Here is a 20,181-nt window from a genome sequence, read left to right on the forward strand (position 1 = left end):
CGTCATCTCCAAACATCCGGTGGAGTTACGGCGGTGTTCGGAAGAGTTCAGAGGCGTTCTACGCATAGCTGTAGACCGTACTACAAGTGTAGTACGGTCAAGTAGTAGACACTGAACATAAATAGTATGTAATAAGTACTCGGATTCAGCCCAGGTATTACTGAAGGCATTTAATGGTCAAAATATTATTAATAAATATTCGAATATATTCGAATACTAATATTAATAAACAAACGAACTTCGAATATGATTTTTGGCCAAAAGTCAAAGCCCTACCATGTAAGGATTAGAGGGGCTGGTCGATAGCAACCACCATAGCAACCATGACGGTCAAGTGACTGGATGCAACCCCGTTGAAAAAAATAGAATACCACCCTACACACTGAGGAGAATAATGATATTTAAATTATTATGACCATGAAGTCTTTATTTGCATGGGTTTACATTTCGTTCTGTGTAGCATGGAAAAATCGGAGAAACACTCCCATTCAGAATGCATTGGTTTACATTTCGTTCTTTGGAGCACAGTTCTTTTTATTTATTTATTTATTTATTTTCAGTTTTTGTGGAGGTGCTTCAAAGATGCTAATTTTTCTGCAATAATCCAAATTCCAATGGAAAAACCCGTTGGCTTTTTGTCAAGGGAAACCCAGGTCGACGCTCACTTCCGGGTTGGCCAACATACGTCATCCCTCCACCACTCTATACTGTAAAAACACATGTTCAAGTTGAATGATAATGCATGAATCTATTCATGCTATTCATGACAATTATTTTGCCCATGGTGGATCCAGATCTGTTCCGGAGCATTTCTGCACCTCGGGCAACAGCGCAGGGTTGCCAGGTCCTGCCTGCAAAAAACGTCCTGCCCACATACCGTTCAAAATCCACCCAAAATGTCCTAGAAGCAGCCCAAGTTGTTGTTTTAGCAGCGAAATGCATTGTGTGCGTGTGTGTGTGTGTGTGTGTGCGTGCGTGTGTGTGTGTGTGTATGTGTGCTAACACGCTATTTTATGTTGAAATGTGACGTAATCCAGTGTTCACGAAAACGTACACTGAAAACGTACACAAAGTAACGGTTTAATAACACAAACGCAGGAAACACGTGAGCTGCTAGTTTAGCGAAAGCAGCGTCCCTAGCAACCTGACGTCGTTGAAACATGCGAGCGAGACGATTAAATCTTCCTAATTATAAAACTAAAGATCAGACACAATCACTGACTGAAGATTATGCAAGTAAAAAGTATATTTCTCGCTAGAAATGTTATTAGAAACACGTTTAACGGTGAATCAATCCTAAAATATTGCATTTCCAATTCAGATAATAAAGATTAATAAAGATCATACACATTCACTGATTGAAGATTATTCAAGGAAAAAGTACATTTCTCACTAGAAATGTCATCAGAAACACGTTTAATGGTGAATCTGTCAAACAAATCAATCGACAATAGTTGCATAACGTGACGGCATCACCGTTGATAGACATTGATTTCCTTTCGTCTATATCCGACGGTGAGGGATTAACATGAATGTCTATCTGGCGTTGAAAAACGACGAAAAAGGTAACCTACCCATTTTTCGTCGGAAATTGACGCGAGGGATCCTTGGCCATGCGTCACACATTTGACGAGTAGGGAGTGAGACTGTGTTGCAACATGTTGACCTGCCAGATAGGTAACGTCTGGCAGGTAGACGAAAAAAAATCCCAAGCTTTTAGCCTTAATTGCTAAATGCCCTGAAATGTAGCCTAAATGTCTAGGTGTGTAAGATCCGTCATTTGCCCCACACTGTTACACAAGTTCCTGAGAATCCTCAAAATTCTTTACAGCGGGCTTTAAACGAGGATGAGGTCGATGGACACCAACAGTGAATAAAACCTGATTATGACTGACCTTATTTACCATGTCGAGGACTATAGGAGACAAACTGAACGCGAAGACGGTGATCATTGGCATTATTCAAAGCATCTCGAAAAATAAATGTAGTTGGTTGTCCGATAGACTGAATACGTAAGGAGACGGCTGCCATTATCCTGGCCAGGACAGAATGCAGACGTATTGCACTTTGTCCCTGCTTTGTGTCGTTTAATGATTAACAAGTTGATAAGCCAAAAAGCTGACTTTCAATTTGCCACATTGCCCCGGCTGTGACGGTAGTGCCCGAGTTTATAGCCCTATAATATAATACTTGATAGGCCCACCGTTGATACCGCCGTCACGTGACCTATCTGGCAGGTACACTCTGACCCTCATGAAACTGATGGTCCACTCTGATCTGAGCCTACCTCCTGCAACATATAACTTAACTCTGTTCCATGTTAGACCATTTGTCTAGATTAATTATTACATATTTTAGTTACACATTGGTGAACTGAAATAGCTGGAGGAAGAGCCTACCGGTGGCTGATGGTCTGATCTCTTATCATTGCTTGGTGTCTTATTTATTTTCTTATTTAAAATGTATTTATTGCATTGAAATACATTTACTATTATAAACAAAGTGCTTTATTTTATGTTTAAAGTTTGTATGTTTTGCAGGATTATACATATCAAATTCATCATGATTGAATTAATATAGGAAGCCCCGTGAGTTTCTCTCGGAGGTTCTGTCAAATGTTCTTACATTGTTGGTCCGCCCAACAAAGTCCAGTGTGCACGCTGACCGAACCCAATGAAAATGCCTCAAAGTCTCACCTGGCTTCACCCTTATCGGACCGAGTCCCCCGATCTCAATGTGTGAAAGTATCCCCGAGGTAGGAGGACCGAGACCGGGTTCACAATCAAACCCGTAAAGAACCATCAGGGGAATGCGCCTAGCGTCGATCAGACGGACCGCTCAGCTCAGGGATGACGGAACCCGAGGATCTTCGGACCACGTTTTTGATAGACAATAGCCTACATCTGGATGTATGTAGGCTATTCATTTACAATTAAAATGGCCTCGAGAGACATTGTTTTACTTGCGATACGTATTCAGAAATCGATTGCTCCTTGATAGACGATGAGCTGAACGCCTTTCCTTATGGCTTTCATATCTGTAGTGAGACTAGCCAGACCACCGTGTCGCGTTATCACTGCAAAACGTCCACGAAAGCCGTGGGAGTGGGAGTGGTAACCCGGGCCACGGACTGCTTACTTATCATTTTCTTTTCCATAGTATAAATTGAGAACAAGCTAACATTCTGATACCAGTCGAATCACAACCCTTCCACCTCGAACCATGTTTCCGCACTCGATCAATATAAGTGCGCGGCACTATAGCCTGCTACAATCTACAACACATTTTTAAACCCAGGGCCTACTGTATAAGAGGTTAAACCACTTCAATAAATAGCAAAAGAAGCAGTTTAGCAATGATGTAAAGACGACGCATTATCTATATGAGACTAGCTGCCTACCAAACTCAAATTAAAACTGCGTCATATCCAAACTGAAACCAGTTACATATTCCGCCAGCAGATGTCACAGCACGACTCACTCATAAATCATCGAGGTTGCGTCCCAAAGCCCAGGCTGCAGCCTTCGTGACACTGAGGGGACGTCTGACCCGAACAGAACCTGATGTCAACCCAGTCTGGTGTATCAGCTGGTTTCTGACTCTTAAGGTTTTGTTTGAGTGAGTGAATTGAACATAGTGCATATGCACTATCTTTACCTGAATAAAGACAATGGGAATATAGAACCTTATTTTGAACACGTTTACAAAATATTAAACATGTCCTGATTTTATTGACTACATCTTCTATGTTTAGCATTTTATATCGATAACATTGCAAGTAGAAAAATAAAGTTAATTCAAAAGACACATAAAATAACACAAAAAGACCAATAAATAGCCCCTTTTCCGGGACCTCCACTGGCTCCCTGTAGTCGCTCACATCAGATTCCAGACGACGGTTCCGTCCTACAAGGCGGTCAATGGAGCTGCCCCCGCCTCCCTCCCAGCGTTGGTCAGACCACCCCCCAGGTCGAGCGCTCCGCTCAACCCCTTCAGCTGGAGGCCTGGTGCCGCCATCGCTGAGAGCGAGCCAAGGTCCATCACCAAAGTCCCAACTGGGCGTCCCCCAGGGAGCAGGAGGTCCCAGGGAGCAGGAGGTCCCAGGGGGACGGCGCCCGGGGAGCAGGAGGTCCCGGGGGGACGGCGCCCGGGGAGCAGGAGGTCCCGGGGGGACGGCGCCCGGGGAGCAGGAGGTCCCGGGGGGACGGCGCCCGGGCGCTGGGTGCTTCAGACACCTCACACTATCTGTTAACACCACGCTTGTCTTTGCTGTGTGAGCCACAGATAGAAGAATAATGTGAGGATTGATCAAATAATGATAATAAACACCACGCCTCTTCTCCTGTTAAAGCTGGCATCAGGGAGGAATCAGACTGGTGTATTTCCTCCCCTAGTATCTCAGTTTGAATACTCAGATTCACTTTCAGGTTGATCCAGAATTTCTAGAACTGGCGTTACTTCTGCAATGTCATTCCCCTTCAATAGTGAAACACGGTTGATGTTTAGGGTCTGATCCTGGTACTGGACCCATCTCGATGTCTCTCTCTCCAGCACCAGACCTGTAGGCTGACTGGGAGGTAGAAGGGATGGACCGGGGCGAGGAGGTGATGGACTGGGAGGAGGAGGGGCTGGACTGGGAGGTGGAGGGGCTGGACTGGGAGGAGGAGGGGCTGGACTGGGAGGTGGAGGGGATGGACTGGGAGGCGCTAAGGATGTTGTTCAGTAGGTCTGCCACTCTGGTCCCTCTGCTAGGTAGGCTCTGACTCTCTGGTACAATTAGATGAAATGTTTTGAATCACAGCGATATCATTTGACTTGGTGTGAGTCAGTAACCCTTGCACATCACTGGATATTAATAAATGATCTGTAACTCATTCACACAGTGATACATGTGGAAGAAGAACTTACCCCAACACTCCTTCCCCTGTTCCAGTGTTTCCTTTTTCAATAAAATAAAAATGTGAATCAAATATGAACATTGGGTTCATTGCAAGGTCATCCTCAGTGGTGGATTAAGGTGGTCATTGGCCCCTAGGCTACTATTTGTGTGAGGCCCCCTTAATGATCACGCAGAAAAAAATCCATTTAGTGCCATGTGTAAAAGCGAGCTAGGAATATTACACGGCCCTCACACACACACACTAAAAAAAACAACAATGATACAGAAACAAGTGTGAGTTCCCCATAGCTGCTGCGACCACGTATTTCTGTCTGGCCAATCCAGGGCCCCTTGCACACCTGGGCCCCTAGGCTCAGCCGAGGCTAGCCTGGGTGTTAATCCGCCTCTGGTCATCATCTAATAACTCCACCACTGCCAGCTAGGTTCACACATATTATTGTGTTCTGTATCAAACAAGTTATAACACTTACCTTCAGACGTCTTTGATTTGCGTATTCTATATAGAGATAAACAATACAGCAACATGTCAGGACAGAAGTCACTATCATTCAGCATAACCTTGATACTTGTTAGCTCAATGTAACCATACATTAGTTTAATGTGACCATGATACTCGTTAAAGTTGAATGCAAATGATACATGTTAGAGTTTAATGTTAGTTTAATGTAACCATGATACATGTTAGTTTAATGTAACCCTTACCTACCAGGACTATGACTGATATTATGAAATATGCAGTAACCCTTGCAAGTAAATGGATATTATTAAATGATCTCTTACTCATTTACAAAGTGAAACATGTAGAATAAGAACATACTATGTAAGTTAATCTCTATTAAAGAAAAAGTGAATAAAATATCAACATTGGGTTCATTACAAGGTCATCATCTAATGACTCCACCACTGCCAGCTAGGGTCACACATATTATTGTGTTCTGTATAAAACCAGGAATAACACTTACCTTCTTACGTCTTCTATAAACCCATGCTATATAGAGATAAACAATACAGTAACATGTCAGGAGAGAAGTCTCTATCATTCCGCATCACCATGATAGATGTTAGTTCAGTGTAACATAATGCATTATTGTTTAATGAAACATGATACATGTTCATTTAATGTAACCATGATACATGTTTTATTATTGTAACCATGACATGTTAAAGTTTAATTTAACCATGATACATATTATTTAAGTGTTACATAATACATGCTAGTTTAATGTTACCATAATACATTATGGTTTAAAGTAACATGATACATGTTAAGAGTTTAATGTCACATGATACATGATAGAGCTGAATGTAATGCTTACCTCTCTTCACCGTTAAACGTGTTTCTAATGATATAATGAGAGATATGCATCCTATTATACAATACAACACAATCATCACATATTTAATGCACGTAGAATCAGTTCATGTTAGTTTATTGTAACATAATAAATGCACGTTTAATGTAACCATAATACATTAATGTTGAATGTAACCATAATACATGTTAGATATTAATGTCACGCTTACCTCCCAGGACGATGATTGATATAAGAGATATGCATCCTATTATTATGACCCCAATCACAACGTATTTAACACATGTAGAATCAGTTGAACCAGTTCCTGGTTTTATCTGCACCCATCTCACAGAATCCCATCTGAAATGAGAAAGACCAAACGACCTTTAGTTCTAAGAATAGTAGACTGGGTGTTGGACTCCAGGTTTAAAAGGTACTGGGTTCGATCCCCAATGTCCACAACCTTCCTGTAGGCCTTCAGGAAGGTTCTTGAGCTAGATGCCTGACCCCTACCTGCTCCTAATGACCTGTACCTCCCTGTGTCTGAGTTCACTGTACACCGCTTTGGAGAAATTGACTGAATGGAAGTTATATATAATGTCAAGCATTAATGACCTTTAAACAATATCTAATTGTGATCATAAAAAAACGAACATAAAATGATGAATATGGCATGTATCTTAACGACAGGCAAATAAAAGCCACACCAGTACATGATATATGGCCCAGGCCTAATTCTTAACACACCATTCTTGTACTGTATGTATAGATTGTTTAATTAACTCCACTTACGTTGTGTGGGGTTGGCATGACGATGTGCCATCTGAGAATGTTCCATCAGTAAAGTGAAGGCACTCCGTGTCTTTATCTGCTGTTCCTGTAGGAATATTCATGTTTTATTAAAACACAACCATTCTGAGATGATTAATCAAAAGGTGTTTGTGGGTATCTCTGCCAGACTGTTGTAGATGATCGTGGAGTAACTTGGACACTAATTAATTAAATGGTAAGAAGCTGGATGGCCCTTATGGGACTGAATAGGTTCAGTAGATGTCAATTTATTTAAGAATTTATCTATAATCTATGTGTCCGTACAGTATATATAGAACGCCAACCTCTTTGACCGATGTATTGTCCAGGACTGCAAAGCGTGTGTCTCTGAGCGGCCCGACATCCACCTCTGTTAGGGTCACTACAGAAGAATCCATCCAGGACCTCACACACAGCATCTGATGTTGATGAACACGACTTCTTCACCTTCAGACCGAGACCTGTCAATCACAACAGTTACAGAGGAACCTCAGACAACCTGAGAGTACACAACTTCTGATATAAACATGAACAACACAACTTCTGATGTAAACATAAACAACACAACTCTCATATAAACATGAATAACACAACTTCTGATATAAACATGAACAACACAACGTTCCCATCAACACAACATATGGGGGTTGCATGGGGGGCATTTCCATTAAATAACAGATGTACCTGCGTCACACTTTGTACAGGTAGAGCATTGCTTCTGTTCATTACGGCCGGCTTGGAAAGTACCACCGGGGCACCTTAAGCACTCTGTAATGATTCTCTCTGTGCAGTCCTTTACAACATGACATCCTGTTGAAAATAACATTTTGAATATGTTGTAGATTCATAGATTTGTGGACCGTCTTTATGTAAATTTGTAAACTGTATATCCTGTATATGTTTATTTGTAGATAGCAGACATGGGGGACTCGAGTCACATGACTTGACTCGAGTCAGACTCGAGTCGCAAATTTGAGGACTTGAGACTTGCTTGACTAACACTGATAAAAGACTCGACTTGACTTTGACTTGGTCTTCATGACTTGAGACTTGACTTTGACTTGAGACAGATGACTCGAAATGACTTTTTTAAAGTTAGATTAAATGTTGGATATGGGATTTGCGATACGCCAGCCGATTTTAAAAATACACAACTCAAATGGTCCTACCCCCTCTCGTTCAACGCTGACTCTGACTCCACCCATTCCAAGAACATGGACGCTCAATCACGCAAGAGCGCGAACACAGATGCGCGAGAGTGAGCCAGGCTAGCTAGGTTGGAGTTTAGGGTTGTCTTCTAGTGCTAGGTCCAAATGTTGATTAGCTAGTTAGCTAGCTCCAGTAGCTACCGCAGGATAACAACAAACAGAAGCTTGCTCTGGGTCACGAGCTTTGAGTACGTGCACGTGCACGAAGTGGTCACTCGCGGGGAGCGGGGGAGGGGGAGTGCAGTACGATTTTCATGTCAGCAGGCTACTTCTAACTCAGTGGCTGTAAGTGGGTTATAATAATGATTTCAAGTAATTTTCAAGTAAAATTACACCGTCAGAGCCAGAGCGTCAGACTGGGCTGTTCTCAGCATACCGCAAAAAAATTAAGAGGGTTCAAGTTCCAGTCCCCAAATTCAGTTAAACCACTACCTGGACATTTGTGATGGACAGAGCTGCCTTCAGTTTTGGGCCTATTCACATAATGGTTTTGGAATGTTTTGAATAGTTTGAGTTATTGTTAATGTTAAGACATTTTTATTGTTAATGTTGAAATAAAACTCAACTTATAAACCACTCACTCTACCGATTTTTTAATGTGGAAACTGGGTTAGATGATCAGATTTTTGTATGACTTGAATTGTGACTTGCTTGACCTGAGCAATGACTTGACTTGTGACTTGTTTGATTCTCACCACAGTGACTTGGGACTTGCTTGAGACTTGAAGGTTATGACTTGAGACTTGCTTGTGACTTGCACATGAGTGACCCCCACCTCTGGTAGATAGTACAAGTTGTAGAGTCAGACAGCGTGACAACAGTTCAGATATTTACCAGGCGGACATGATGGGCAACACCACCATCCTGCCCCGTCTTCTGCTCTGTACTCATACGGGGGACAATGTGAAGGTGAATCAACGCCAAAGTAACAAGTAATAATAATTAATATGAATTGTAGAAACATGGTTGTCAGGTTTGGTTGGGCTTCAACCATCAAACTTCTGTCCCAGACTTTTCTTGACCTTCAGAAATATCTGGGGAGAGATGAAAGAAAAGAAGTTCATCAATTAAATAACGAGTTCTGGGGACGGGGTTAGAAGACCATTTGGGGGTTTGAAAAGAGTTGTGTTTGGTTCAATCAGACTATTCATACTGTTCTGTAGTTAGTTATTATATCTGTGTTGTTAATAAATAAAGATGTTATACCCCAGTTGCATGCTTAAATGTAGCCTACTTGATGTTACCAATAGAGGTTTGTATATGTGGTTCTGTAGACATAAGTTGAATAAGAATTGTACACTAAATTAAAATATCTCATATGCGGCTAAAATAAGGACCGTGAACGTTTAACAGTCACAAAAAGCGGGAAAAAAACTCACTTTTGAACGTCTTTAACCACGTCCTTATGGCTTTGGTCCCACACTGATTCTAGCGACACGCCTAAGTAGGATGATGGCACACACACACACACACACACACACACACACACACACACACACACACACACACACACACACACACACACACACACACACACACACACACACACACACACACACACACAAACTACGGAAAAATATAATGAGCTGAAGTGGTCAGTGTGCTGGAAAAACAGAGAGGGTCAAGCAAATCCGGTGCTCAGTAAACATAAGATTTAAATAAATCGGTATCCGATAAGGAGTGGACGTTTAGAACAACCTCTATTTTAGGAGATCTTTCGGGCAAAACCCCAGACTAATGAGTAAACGTGGTCATTGGGTTATGGTTGGATGTGAGCTCTGATGAAATGCAGAAATAGAGAAGGAAATGTCATGGATGTTTCCGTCTTCACGGTGCAATGAGAATAAAAGCTCTTAATGTTAATATTGCTTTGTCTTCGCCTCTTTGCAAACTAGTCGATTATTTCCACAACAATCTCCAGTACAGCGGGAAGCCCAGTTGAACTGGAGACGCACATCCCAGTACAGCAGGGAGCCCCGTTGAACTGGAGACGCACATCCCAGTACAGAAGGGAGCCCCGTTGAACTGGAGACGCACATCCCAGTACAGCAGGGAGCCCTGTTGAACTGGAGACGCACATCCCAGTACAGAAGGGAGCCCTGTTGAACTGGAGACGCACATCCCAGTACAGTGGGAAGCCCTGTTGAACTGGAGACGCACATCCCAGTACAGCAGGGAGCCCTGTTGTACTGGAGACCCACATCCCAGTACAGCGGGGAGCCCTGTTGAACTGGAGACGCACATCCCAGTACAGCGGGCAGCCCTGTTGTACTAGAGACGCACATCCCAGTACAGCGGGCAGCCCTGTTGTACTAGAGACCCACATCCCAGTACAGTGGGGATGTGCACATTATCCTCAGGATAATGTCTGACATCAGAGGAGTTGCAGTGTTGGGCTCAGTCTCAATCCTTAGCTCCAACCAAAATCTCCCCCCTACGCCTCGCTGTTGCGCGTTCATGCGCAGCGAGACGTGTCCCGAAAGCCTTTTTAAGGCAGGGTAAGGGGTGAGGGGGGGGGCTAGCATCTCCTTGAAGCTAGGATTTTCGATGGGCACCCCAGCAACGCTACAGTTGTGACTTGCTCCCGTTTACATGCAGTGACACGTTTTTCTTTGGCTCATGCAGGTATTAATGTTTTATCTGTTTTGTGTATATTATCTATGCTGGTTATGTTTATGTTTGTTGGATTGCAGTTAATTGCATTCATTATGCTATTTTGTTTATTTTCATGTTATTGTAAATATTGTCAGAATGCTGACAATATTTTATTTTACTTTACATTTAATTCTTCATTATTCAGGCATTACAGAACTTTCATGGTCATAAATAAAAAATACGAACTGCAGTTTAATTTCTTTGTTTGTTCTTGAATTGACGTAGAATGGAGCAAAGATTCCTGGGATTGGGAAATGCGTTTATCCAATAAACAGATGGAGGTCAAGTCTATTTTCGGAAATGTAGGGGGATATATGAGTGGCCCCACGTCGAATGGTATGACCCAAGATACGTCAGACAGAGAAAGCGCGCAAATTCGATGGTACCACCTTGTCATTTGTTTACCCAGGTGCCATGGCAACACCATTGTTACCTTTCATTGGCTGAATCTTTGAGAACGTTGTAGACTCAATCGATATAAGGTCGCGGGGAGACGAAGCTCTGTTTGTTTGTATATTTTATTTACGTGACCATATTTTTGTTTTATGTTAAAAAAAAAGATTCAAAGAACCAGTTCTTCTTGTTTTGGGGAACCAGTTCTTGTCGTTCACGTTCGGGATTCGTTCGTTGTGAACGAATCGGTCACAACCGACTCATCCCTAATGCTCACGCATTTGAAAAGGCACCATCCAGGTGTTACTATCACCGTTGCTGTGAAAAAAAAACTAGCCGTGCAAACCCAGCTCACGACACTATTTCACCAACCCCTGTCTGACAATTCAGAAATACAAATTCCATAACAAAGTCTATTGGTGTTTTCATTGCTGCTGATCTACGGCCATTCTCCATTGTTGACAAACAAGCATTTTTTAATTTTCCCATTAACTATGAACCGTACCGTCCTGTACCGTACCATGACTTCAAAACGGAGGCATGTACCGAACAGTGACTTTTGTGTACCGTTACACCCCTATTTAAAACCGACCCTTTTTTGGGCCCCTTTTGCCTTTTTTGTAATGTGCAATATTAGTTCAATTATATCACTGGTTCTTGATATTTATGTTTTACATGGATGGCATACTACCTCAAATTCTATATTTGTTCTGGTTTGACATATTATGTTGATCTTTTATAATGTTTGATCCAAAATAAAGTGCAATATTGGAGTATCTAACAGGTTTTGAGCATGTATAATATTCTCATCATGCCGTGTTTTTCCATGTGGGTAAGGTTGCATTCCTAAGACATTCAATGCAGTAAAATTCCAAAGACAGATTTGTATAAAAAGATCAAAAAAATAAAATACAAATAAAGATCAAAACCCTTTCAACGACTACTAATGACGTACTGTAACTGGGTCTGGAATAGTGTTGGCTCGTTCGTTCGCGAACCGGTTCGAATGACCGAGGCTTTAGGACGAACGTACTGAACCGGTTCGTCTCTCTCGTTCGTTCGGTCGTCTCGTTCATCATTCGATTCTCCGGAAACACGACTGAACGAACGAACGAGTTTCCGGTAGCACTAACTCCACTGAGTCTGACTGACTCAACTGAGAACCGTGCAATGGCGTGCATTCCATGATGCGATTCACCGTTACTGGAAACTAGGCTGAATCGCGAACGACTCCTCCACATTCAGTCGAGTTTCCGGTGAATCGATTCACCGGAAACTCGACTGAACTGGGAGGAGTCGTTCACGAATCGTATGTTCGTTCAGCCTGGACGAACGAACGATTCGCGAACGACTCCTCGTGGCGAACTGAATCACGTGAACTGGGTCACGGAAACGAATCATTGAATCCACCACTAGTCTTGAAGGGTTGTCAACCCATTTCGTAGGGGTAGAGTTGAGGGGTATGGTTAAGGGTTGCGTAAGGTGGAGATTTGGAAGACCAAAGGAACGGGATACGGCCTAACTGTTGGCTACATAACTAGAGTCCCTTTCACACATGCAACGGTTCAAATTGATTAGTTATGCGATTCACTCACACCACCACCCTTGTCTCGGTTTCATTTACAGCAGGATTTATTTCCGTTTTGGCTATAACAGGTTAATATACGAGCTCCCGAAACGCATGTTAATACCAGGTGCAAAGCGGGGAGTTCATCACCGTGAACAAAAAACCTGAATATAACTAAATAATCATTCTTCAAATAGCCTACCTTATGATGTTCCAAGGAGCCATAATGTTTGATGAAACTCTTTGTTGTTTCTCCGTGAGCGACCTGAGTGAAACAGAAAGTACGAATGGCCCCATAAATCATTCTTTTTTATAGTTTTATAAACCAACTGAATTTTATAAAATACTGACTTGAATATAATGACAAGGATATCAGATTAGACAGCGTTTATATTACCTTACTTTAATTGAGAGCGTCGAAACATTTAAACTCTTCTGCCTTAATCTGCAACAAAACAGAGGAAAGTCATGAATATTCATGACGCTCAACAGTTGCGAAGCTAGACCTTTTTTTTTAGACCTCTCACAAGCAATGAGAGAATAGATGCTGTAATGAACAGGCACAAGTGGGCTAGTAAAACTGAGCGCAACCTTCCTGCAAGAATCTCTAACCTCTGATTGGTCGGTGGGCGTCTCCTGTTTGACAAAACCAAAAAGGCAGCATGAGCACACTTAACATACTTTCTACTGTTTTGTCTGTCAAAAAGGCTTGCTAGTTTATCAGAAAATCCACGATTTCCAGCTGTGTTATAACATGACCAGCTAATAACAATAATAATTTTAAAACCTTGACATAATCTGTCAGATGACTATTAAATGACAGTTGACCCCAAGGCGATTCTATCTATGCCTCCTCTTCAATTGCCTCATGTTTTAGTCAGCAGGGGCTTGTAATGCTGCGTAGCATGATAAGCATGATAAGGTGCAAGGAGCAGAAAAAGTTGACATGGGTGCTAATTTTCAGTTGAAAAAAAACGCTGGCATTATTTTATCAGCTGAGGGCGTTGACATTGACATAACAACGTGAGCTAATCAACCACCCGCCTGTTGTCGAGTCCCTGCCGGTCTGCTCCCCTGTTTCCGGCTCCTCGCCCGCCTGTCTGCCCTCCTGATACCTACCCCTCGCCTGCCCGACTACCCGCCCGCCGACGGAAGCCCCAGTCTACCTGATTGCCTGCCGTTCCCCAACTCTTGCCTGCCGCCGTTTACTCTGCCTCTCCGATCCTGATCATCATCAGTTTAAGTATGAAACTTTCAGGAGCCTAAATGTTTGTGTGCGCTTCTGTGTGACTAGAAACAATTAGACATGATTTTCTAATCATCTTTGTTATTTTGTATGATTATATAACTATGTTTAAACAACTTTAGTTAGATCACATTTATTAGATCACATTTCAGATTTCTTTAAATGCACAACTATCGAAAATATTTCCTTCAATATTTGTTTTTGTTTCGTAAAAGAAACAAAATGATATGATGTTGTAGGCTATATAACTTATATGATATGATATATGAAAACTGATATGTCTACATGGTATGATTTGGGAGACACTTCATGTTGGACGAAAACACAACAGCAAGACAGAGTCCCTCTGTGATCCGGATCAAAGGCTGAACCCACGGGAAGCCTCTCCTATTTGTTCCAGTGGAGTCCATACGTCCTGCGCTCTGTGAGCTAGCTTCCCTGGTCCCTTCGCCGCTACAGACCTTTCCTTTGAACACCTTTACCACACGACGGCCAGCCAGCACCAGTCCCACCGCCGCCGGGCCCCCATTCTCCTGAATTCTTTTTTTTTAACTTGTATTTTTTTAAGATCCTTCCTGACACAAGTGTTGCGATTACCTGCCTATTTTTTTTGTGTTTGGTAGAAGCATACTTTCTGCTGATGTTGTCCACTAGGGCATGGTGGAAAACTAAAGTTTTGGGCACCTCTCGAGACACAGGAACCCCTCCTAAGAGGCGGCGGGTTTTTGATCTGGGTGACTCTGAATTCTGGTGTAGTCTTGTTAGTCTTTTCCTGTATTTTTCAGTTTTTCTTTTCTGTTTATTGAGTGATTCCTTAAGAGCCTGGATTTCTCTGTATAAGTTTGACTCCCTTCTTTTGACTTTCTTCCTTCCAGCACTTCTGTCTAAAATGATAAACAAAGCATTAGTTTATAGATCATGAGTTCTAAACTTCATATCCATTGAAAAGAAAAACGATGACAAGCCGTTACTCTAGTTTTTTCAACATCATTTCATAGTTTATTGATAAACCTATTTTCTATGAAGAAAAATCTCTACCTTGACATCTGAGGCTGTGGATTAACTTCAGGACTCTGGGGTGGAGTAAACTGGCTCTATCACTTTCTTTCTCTCTCTGGTCTGACGTTGGGCTTTTCTCCAATATGCTTGCTTCCTTCTCTTCCCCCTCTTGCTTAAATCTTTCACTGCCTTCACCTTTCCTCGCTGCTTGTTCTCTTGCCATGTCTCCCTGTGCTTCTGTAAATATGCAGCCCTTTTCTCAGGATCAGCATTACGCCAGGCCCTGTACTGGCGCTGCTTGTCAGCAGCAGATACGCGACTCATCTTCCTAAAACAGTTAGTTAATACTTAGTTAACACTATTAATGGTTAGTTAATGTACCAGTTATTCAGTATGTATTCATTATTAAAAAACAAAACAATGTAAGCATAAACTATCACAATGAAACCTGGCAACATGTCAACAGTGTTACTCCCTGTCAACTGTGTTACACTTGATGGGTAACAGTTGAGAGGTAACACGGTTGACAGTTCGGCCATTTTGGGGCCTTGTGCTAACTGTCAACCTTGAACCTGTCGCCATATGACCTTGATCAACTCGTGTTTTGATACACTTTCAGTTAATATTAGTAAGAAATAATGTGTAATACAAGTGAACAAGAGAATGTTGATAACACAGTTGAGAAGCCATTAACCCACTCAATGTAAAACCCAAATTATTGATGAAATATTGAAAAGGAGAAGGAAAAACTTACCCAACTGTTTTCAAATTGACCACCACTGCAGGAAATGACATCACGTGGTGTTGGACATGTGACTTTGGAGCAAACCACTGCTGAATTATAGGGGTTTTGTCGGTGGGTAACACGGTTGACGGAAATTTCTCGGATTCGCACAAAGTGGATAATTTAATGTTCATTAATAATTAGAATTGTTTTTAAAACACCTTCATCATATTATAATGATTATTTCCAAGAAATAATGATGAAAATAATTCTCAAAAACACATTGTTTATTGTTTTTTCTTAAAGCAACCCCTGACATTCAGCAATTAGGACAGCACAAAAACAGCAACTTATAGTATGGAATATGCATTTTCTGATTTTTCTTTTATAGAACTGTTGACCTTTTTAAGTGAAATGAAAAATAAAGATATTTTGTACAATTTATAAATACAACCTGTGGACATGACATGTACCCCTAATGCAAAGAAATGATTAAAATAGAAAGTTAAAAAGCAGGCACTTTAGTATTAAAATAGAAAATAAAGGCAAAGTTAAAAAAGCTTTTTAGAAAGTGCAATGTATTTAAGATCCACACATCGGCTGTGTAGTGGGAAGCGATTTGATTGGCAGTATGTGTCTGCAAAGACTAGTCCCCCATACGTCAGACACACCCTCGGCCATCCGTCGACGGACGCATGTAGTTTGAACAAGGCCTCAAAAAGCCCCCATCCGTCGACGGACGCATGTAGTTTGAACAAGGCGCCTTGATAACTTAGTTTGCAACTCTTGCGCCCCAAACACCGCACGACCCCGAGAGCTGCCTTTATTTAAAACACCCACTTGTTCATCAAACAACGCACGAACCCTCCCACCAACAGGACCGCCTCGTGGTGGTGGTGGTCGATTCTGACCGACCCCAGCGTTACCACGCTGTAATCTCAGTTGTCTATTTTGCTTTTTCGACTTTTATGACCTATAAACGTTGTTTATTCCGTCACCTTCTGGCTGACAGACTGAGGGGGGGGGGGGGGACTGGGAGGGGAGACCCAGACTGAGGGGGGGGGGGGACTGGGAGGTGGAGGGGGGACCCAGACTGAGGGGGGTGGACCGGGAGGGGGAGGGGGGCACCAGAGTGAGGGGGGTGGACCGGGAGGGGGAGGGGGGACCCAGGCTGAGGGGGGTGACCTGGGAGACTCCATGGTCTCTCCAGATGGGGACTGGTTTTAGTGAGTTTGAGTCATCAGATCCACTTTCAGGTTGATCGTGATATTCGCGAACTGGCGTTACTTCTTCATCTGCAACGTCATTATCCATCAATAGTGAAACACGGTCGGTGGAAAACTTGGGACTTTCAAAGCAGCTTGATACCGACTTGGAGCCCACAGGAAACCTTCTGGCTGACTGGGAGGTGGAGGAGCGCATCAGACTGTGGAGGGTGGACTGGGAGGCTCCACTGTCTCTCTTGGTCTGGACAGGCTGATGGTCCTCCTGATGGTCTGAGACTGACTCAGATCCATTATCTGTGGGGCTTGAGGGAGAGGCTGGACCCAGACTCTGGTCACCATGATGATCATCCATAGTTCCATCAGGGGTAGTTGTGGTACATTCTTGTTGGTCCCTGGTTGGTTCAGGACCGTCAGTGGACCTTAGTGGTGAAGGTTCTGGAAGAGAAGGCAGCAGAGAGTCAGGACATACAGCCAGCCGCCACATGCAGCAACACTCACTGAAGACTGAAGCCCAGTGGAGCAGCTCCGAAAGAGAATATATTTCTCAATTGCAAGAAATGCGAGGTGTGTGGCTTTAGCCCACTATTCCAGTATTGCTCTCTATCAGGCAGATTCCAACCCGCGCTAACAGGGGATCCCCCGCCCCCCCCCCCCCTTGTCCGTTCCATTTGGGAGACTCAGAGGTGAACTGTCCCCCGCGCCCCCCTCCCCTTTCCCCGTCTCACACAGCTTCTGTGCACGCCACCTCCTCAGTAAGCAGGGGCGCCTGCAGCCAGAGGGGCACCAACATGCCAATTCCCCACACAGTGAAATGATAGATAATAGAAAACCGCTTCGCAGCGCTGATGTTTTTTTGCTGCTGTGCTCGTGCCGCCCCCCATGGGTCATGAAAAAATGCCGCCCCGGGCGGATGCCCCCATCGCCCGTGCCTAAAACCACGGGGGGTCATGACGACTCAGTGAGCTACGTTATAAACGCCACTGAGCTGACGTTATGCTGGCCACATCGGCCCAGCTATGAGAGTTGTGTCTTATATACATGGATAGCTCCATTCTATAATCTAATATCTAGATGATGTTGTTCAGTAGGTCTGCCACTCTGGTCCCTCTGCTAGGCAGGCTCTGACTCTCTGGTACAAATTGATAAATGTTTTGAATCACAGCGATATCATTTGACTTGGCCAGTATTAATATTAATAAATGATCTGTTACTCATTTACAAAGTGAAACATGTGGAATAAGAACTTACCAGTTAACCCCCTCTTCTCTTCCGGTGTTTTCTTTCTCTATAAAATAAAATGTGAATAAAATATCAACATTGGGTTCACTACAAGGTCATCATCTAATAACTCCACTACTGCCAGCTAGGGTCACACATATTATTGTGTTCTGTATCAAACCAGTAATAACACTTACCTTCAGACGTATTTGATTAGCCAATCCTATGTAGAGATAAACAATACAGCAACATGTCAGGACAGAAGTCACTATCATTCAGCATAACCTTGATACTTGTTAGTTCAATGTAACCATAAAACATGTTAGAGATTAATGTCATGCTTACCTCCCAGGACGATGATTGATATGCATCCTATTATTATGACCACAATCACAACGTAATGAATACATGTAGAATCAGTTGAATCAGTTCCTGGTTGTATCTGCACCCCTCCCACAGAATCACATCTGAAACCAGAAAGACCAAACCATAACTTATGAAGTAATGATGTTGGACTCAAAGGTACCGGGTTTGATCCCCAATGTCCACAACCTTCCTGTAGGCCTTCAGGAAGGTTCTTGAACTAGATGCCTGACCCCTACCTGCTCTTAATGACCTGTACCTCCCTGTGTCTGAATTCACTGGACGCCGATGTGGAGAAATTGACTGAATGGAAGTTATATATATTGTCAAGTATTAATGACCTTTAAACAATATCTAATTCTGATTATAAAAAAAACGAACATAACATTATGACTATGGTATGTATCTTAAAAACAGGCAAATAAAAGCCACACCAGTACACTATATATTGCCCAGGCCTAATTCTTAACATACCATTATTGTACTGTATGTAGAGATTGTTTAATTAACTCCACTTACTTTGTGTGGTTCTTGCAAGACGGCCGCGTGCCATCTGAGAATGTTCCATCAGTACAGTGAAGGCACTCTGTGTCTTTATCTGCTGTTCCTGTAGGAATATTCATGCATTATTAAAACACGACCGTTCTGAGATGTAGTGGGAACATTTGTGATCATTTTAAAATGTTCTATCGGTTAACAGTTAAAATATCACAAGATCAAAATCGTTTCAATTTTTATCGTTCAACAGCTATAATATTATAAGATCAACATCGTAGGAACAAGGAAACAGAGAATTGTAATTCAAAAGGTGTTTGTGGGTATCATTGCCAGACTGTTCTAGACGATCGTGGAGAAACTTGGACACTAATACATTAAATGGTAAGAAGCTGGATGGCCCTTATGGGACTGAATAGGTTCAGCAGACGTCAATTTATTTAACAATTATCTATAATTAACGTGCCCGTACAGTATATAGAACACCAACCTCTTTGACCGATGTATTGACCAGGACTACAGCTCAGACGGTGTCTCTGAGCGGCCCTACATCCACCTCTGTTAGAGTCACGACAGAAGAATCCATCCAGGACCTCACACACAGCATTTGATGTTGATGAACAAGACTTCTTCACCTTCAGACCGAGACCTGTCAATCACAACAGTTACAGAGGAACCTGAGACAACCTGAGAGTACACAACTTCTGATGTAAACATGAACAACACAACTTCTGATATAAACATGAACAACACAACTTCTGATATAAACATGAACAACACAACTTCTGATATAAACATGAACAACACAACTTCTGATATCAACATGAACAACACAACTTCTGATATAAACATGAACAACACAACTTCTGATATCAACATGAACAACACAACTTCTGATATAAACATGAACAACACAACCTCTGATATAAACATGAACAACACAACTTCTGATATAAACATGAACAACACAACCTCTGATATAAACATGAACAACACAACTTCTGATATAAACATGAACAACACAACTCCTCTGATATAAACATGAACAACACAACTTCTGATATAAACATGAACAACACAAC

The 20,181-nt window shown here is 42.4% G+C and overlaps 1 protein-coding gene and 1 long non-coding RNA gene across 19 annotated transcripts in view; both read right to left on the reverse strand.

Moving 5' to 3' along the window:
* Positions 1 to 9,235: 9,235 nt before the first annotated feature.
* LOC115553613 (uncharacterized) lies at positions 9,236 to 13,412 on the reverse strand. Its single transcript, XR_003978472.1, has 3 exons — positions 13,226 to 13,412; positions 13,031 to 13,093; positions 9,236 to 9,247 (listed from the first exon to the last, which is right to left on the reverse strand). It is a non-coding gene; the product is annotated as an uncharacterized LOC115553613 (long non-coding RNA).
* Positions 13,413 to 16,021: 2,609 nt separating this feature from the next.
* LOC115551312 (tumor necrosis factor receptor superfamily member 14-like) overlaps positions 16,022 to 20,181 on the reverse strand; it is a 70,782-nt gene continuing 66,622 nt past the window's right edge. For 5 of the 18 annotated variants that reach the window (XM_030367641.1, XM_030367726.1, XM_030367891.1 and 2 more), the window contains 6 exons: positions 19,590 to 19,748; positions 19,124 to 19,211; positions 18,587 to 18,708; positions 18,439 to 18,464; positions 18,272 to 18,308; positions 16,022 to 17,458 (listed from right to left, as the gene is read on the reverse strand). In XM_030367641.1, the coding sequence (XP_030223501.1) occupies positions 16,764 to 17,458; positions 18,272 to 18,308; positions 18,439 to 18,464; positions 18,587 to 18,708; positions 19,124 to 19,211; positions 19,590 to 19,748 (1,127 nt within the window). In that variant the 3' untranslated portion in view covers positions 16,022 to 16,763. The remainder of the gene's footprint in view (positions 17,459 to 18,271; positions 18,309 to 18,438; positions 18,465 to 18,586; positions 18,709 to 19,123; positions 19,212 to 19,589; positions 19,749 to 20,181) is intronic. The other 13 variants (XM_030367361.1, XM_030367369.1, XM_030367112.1 and 10 more) reach the window with 8 other exon arrangements.

This window comes from Gadus morhua, chromosome 1, assembly GCF_902167405.1.
Source record: "Gadus morhua chromosome 1, gadMor3.0, whole genome shotgun sequence".
NCBI classification, from domain to species: domain Eukaryota; kingdom Metazoa; phylum Chordata; class Actinopteri; order Gadiformes; family Gadidae; genus Gadus; species Gadus morhua.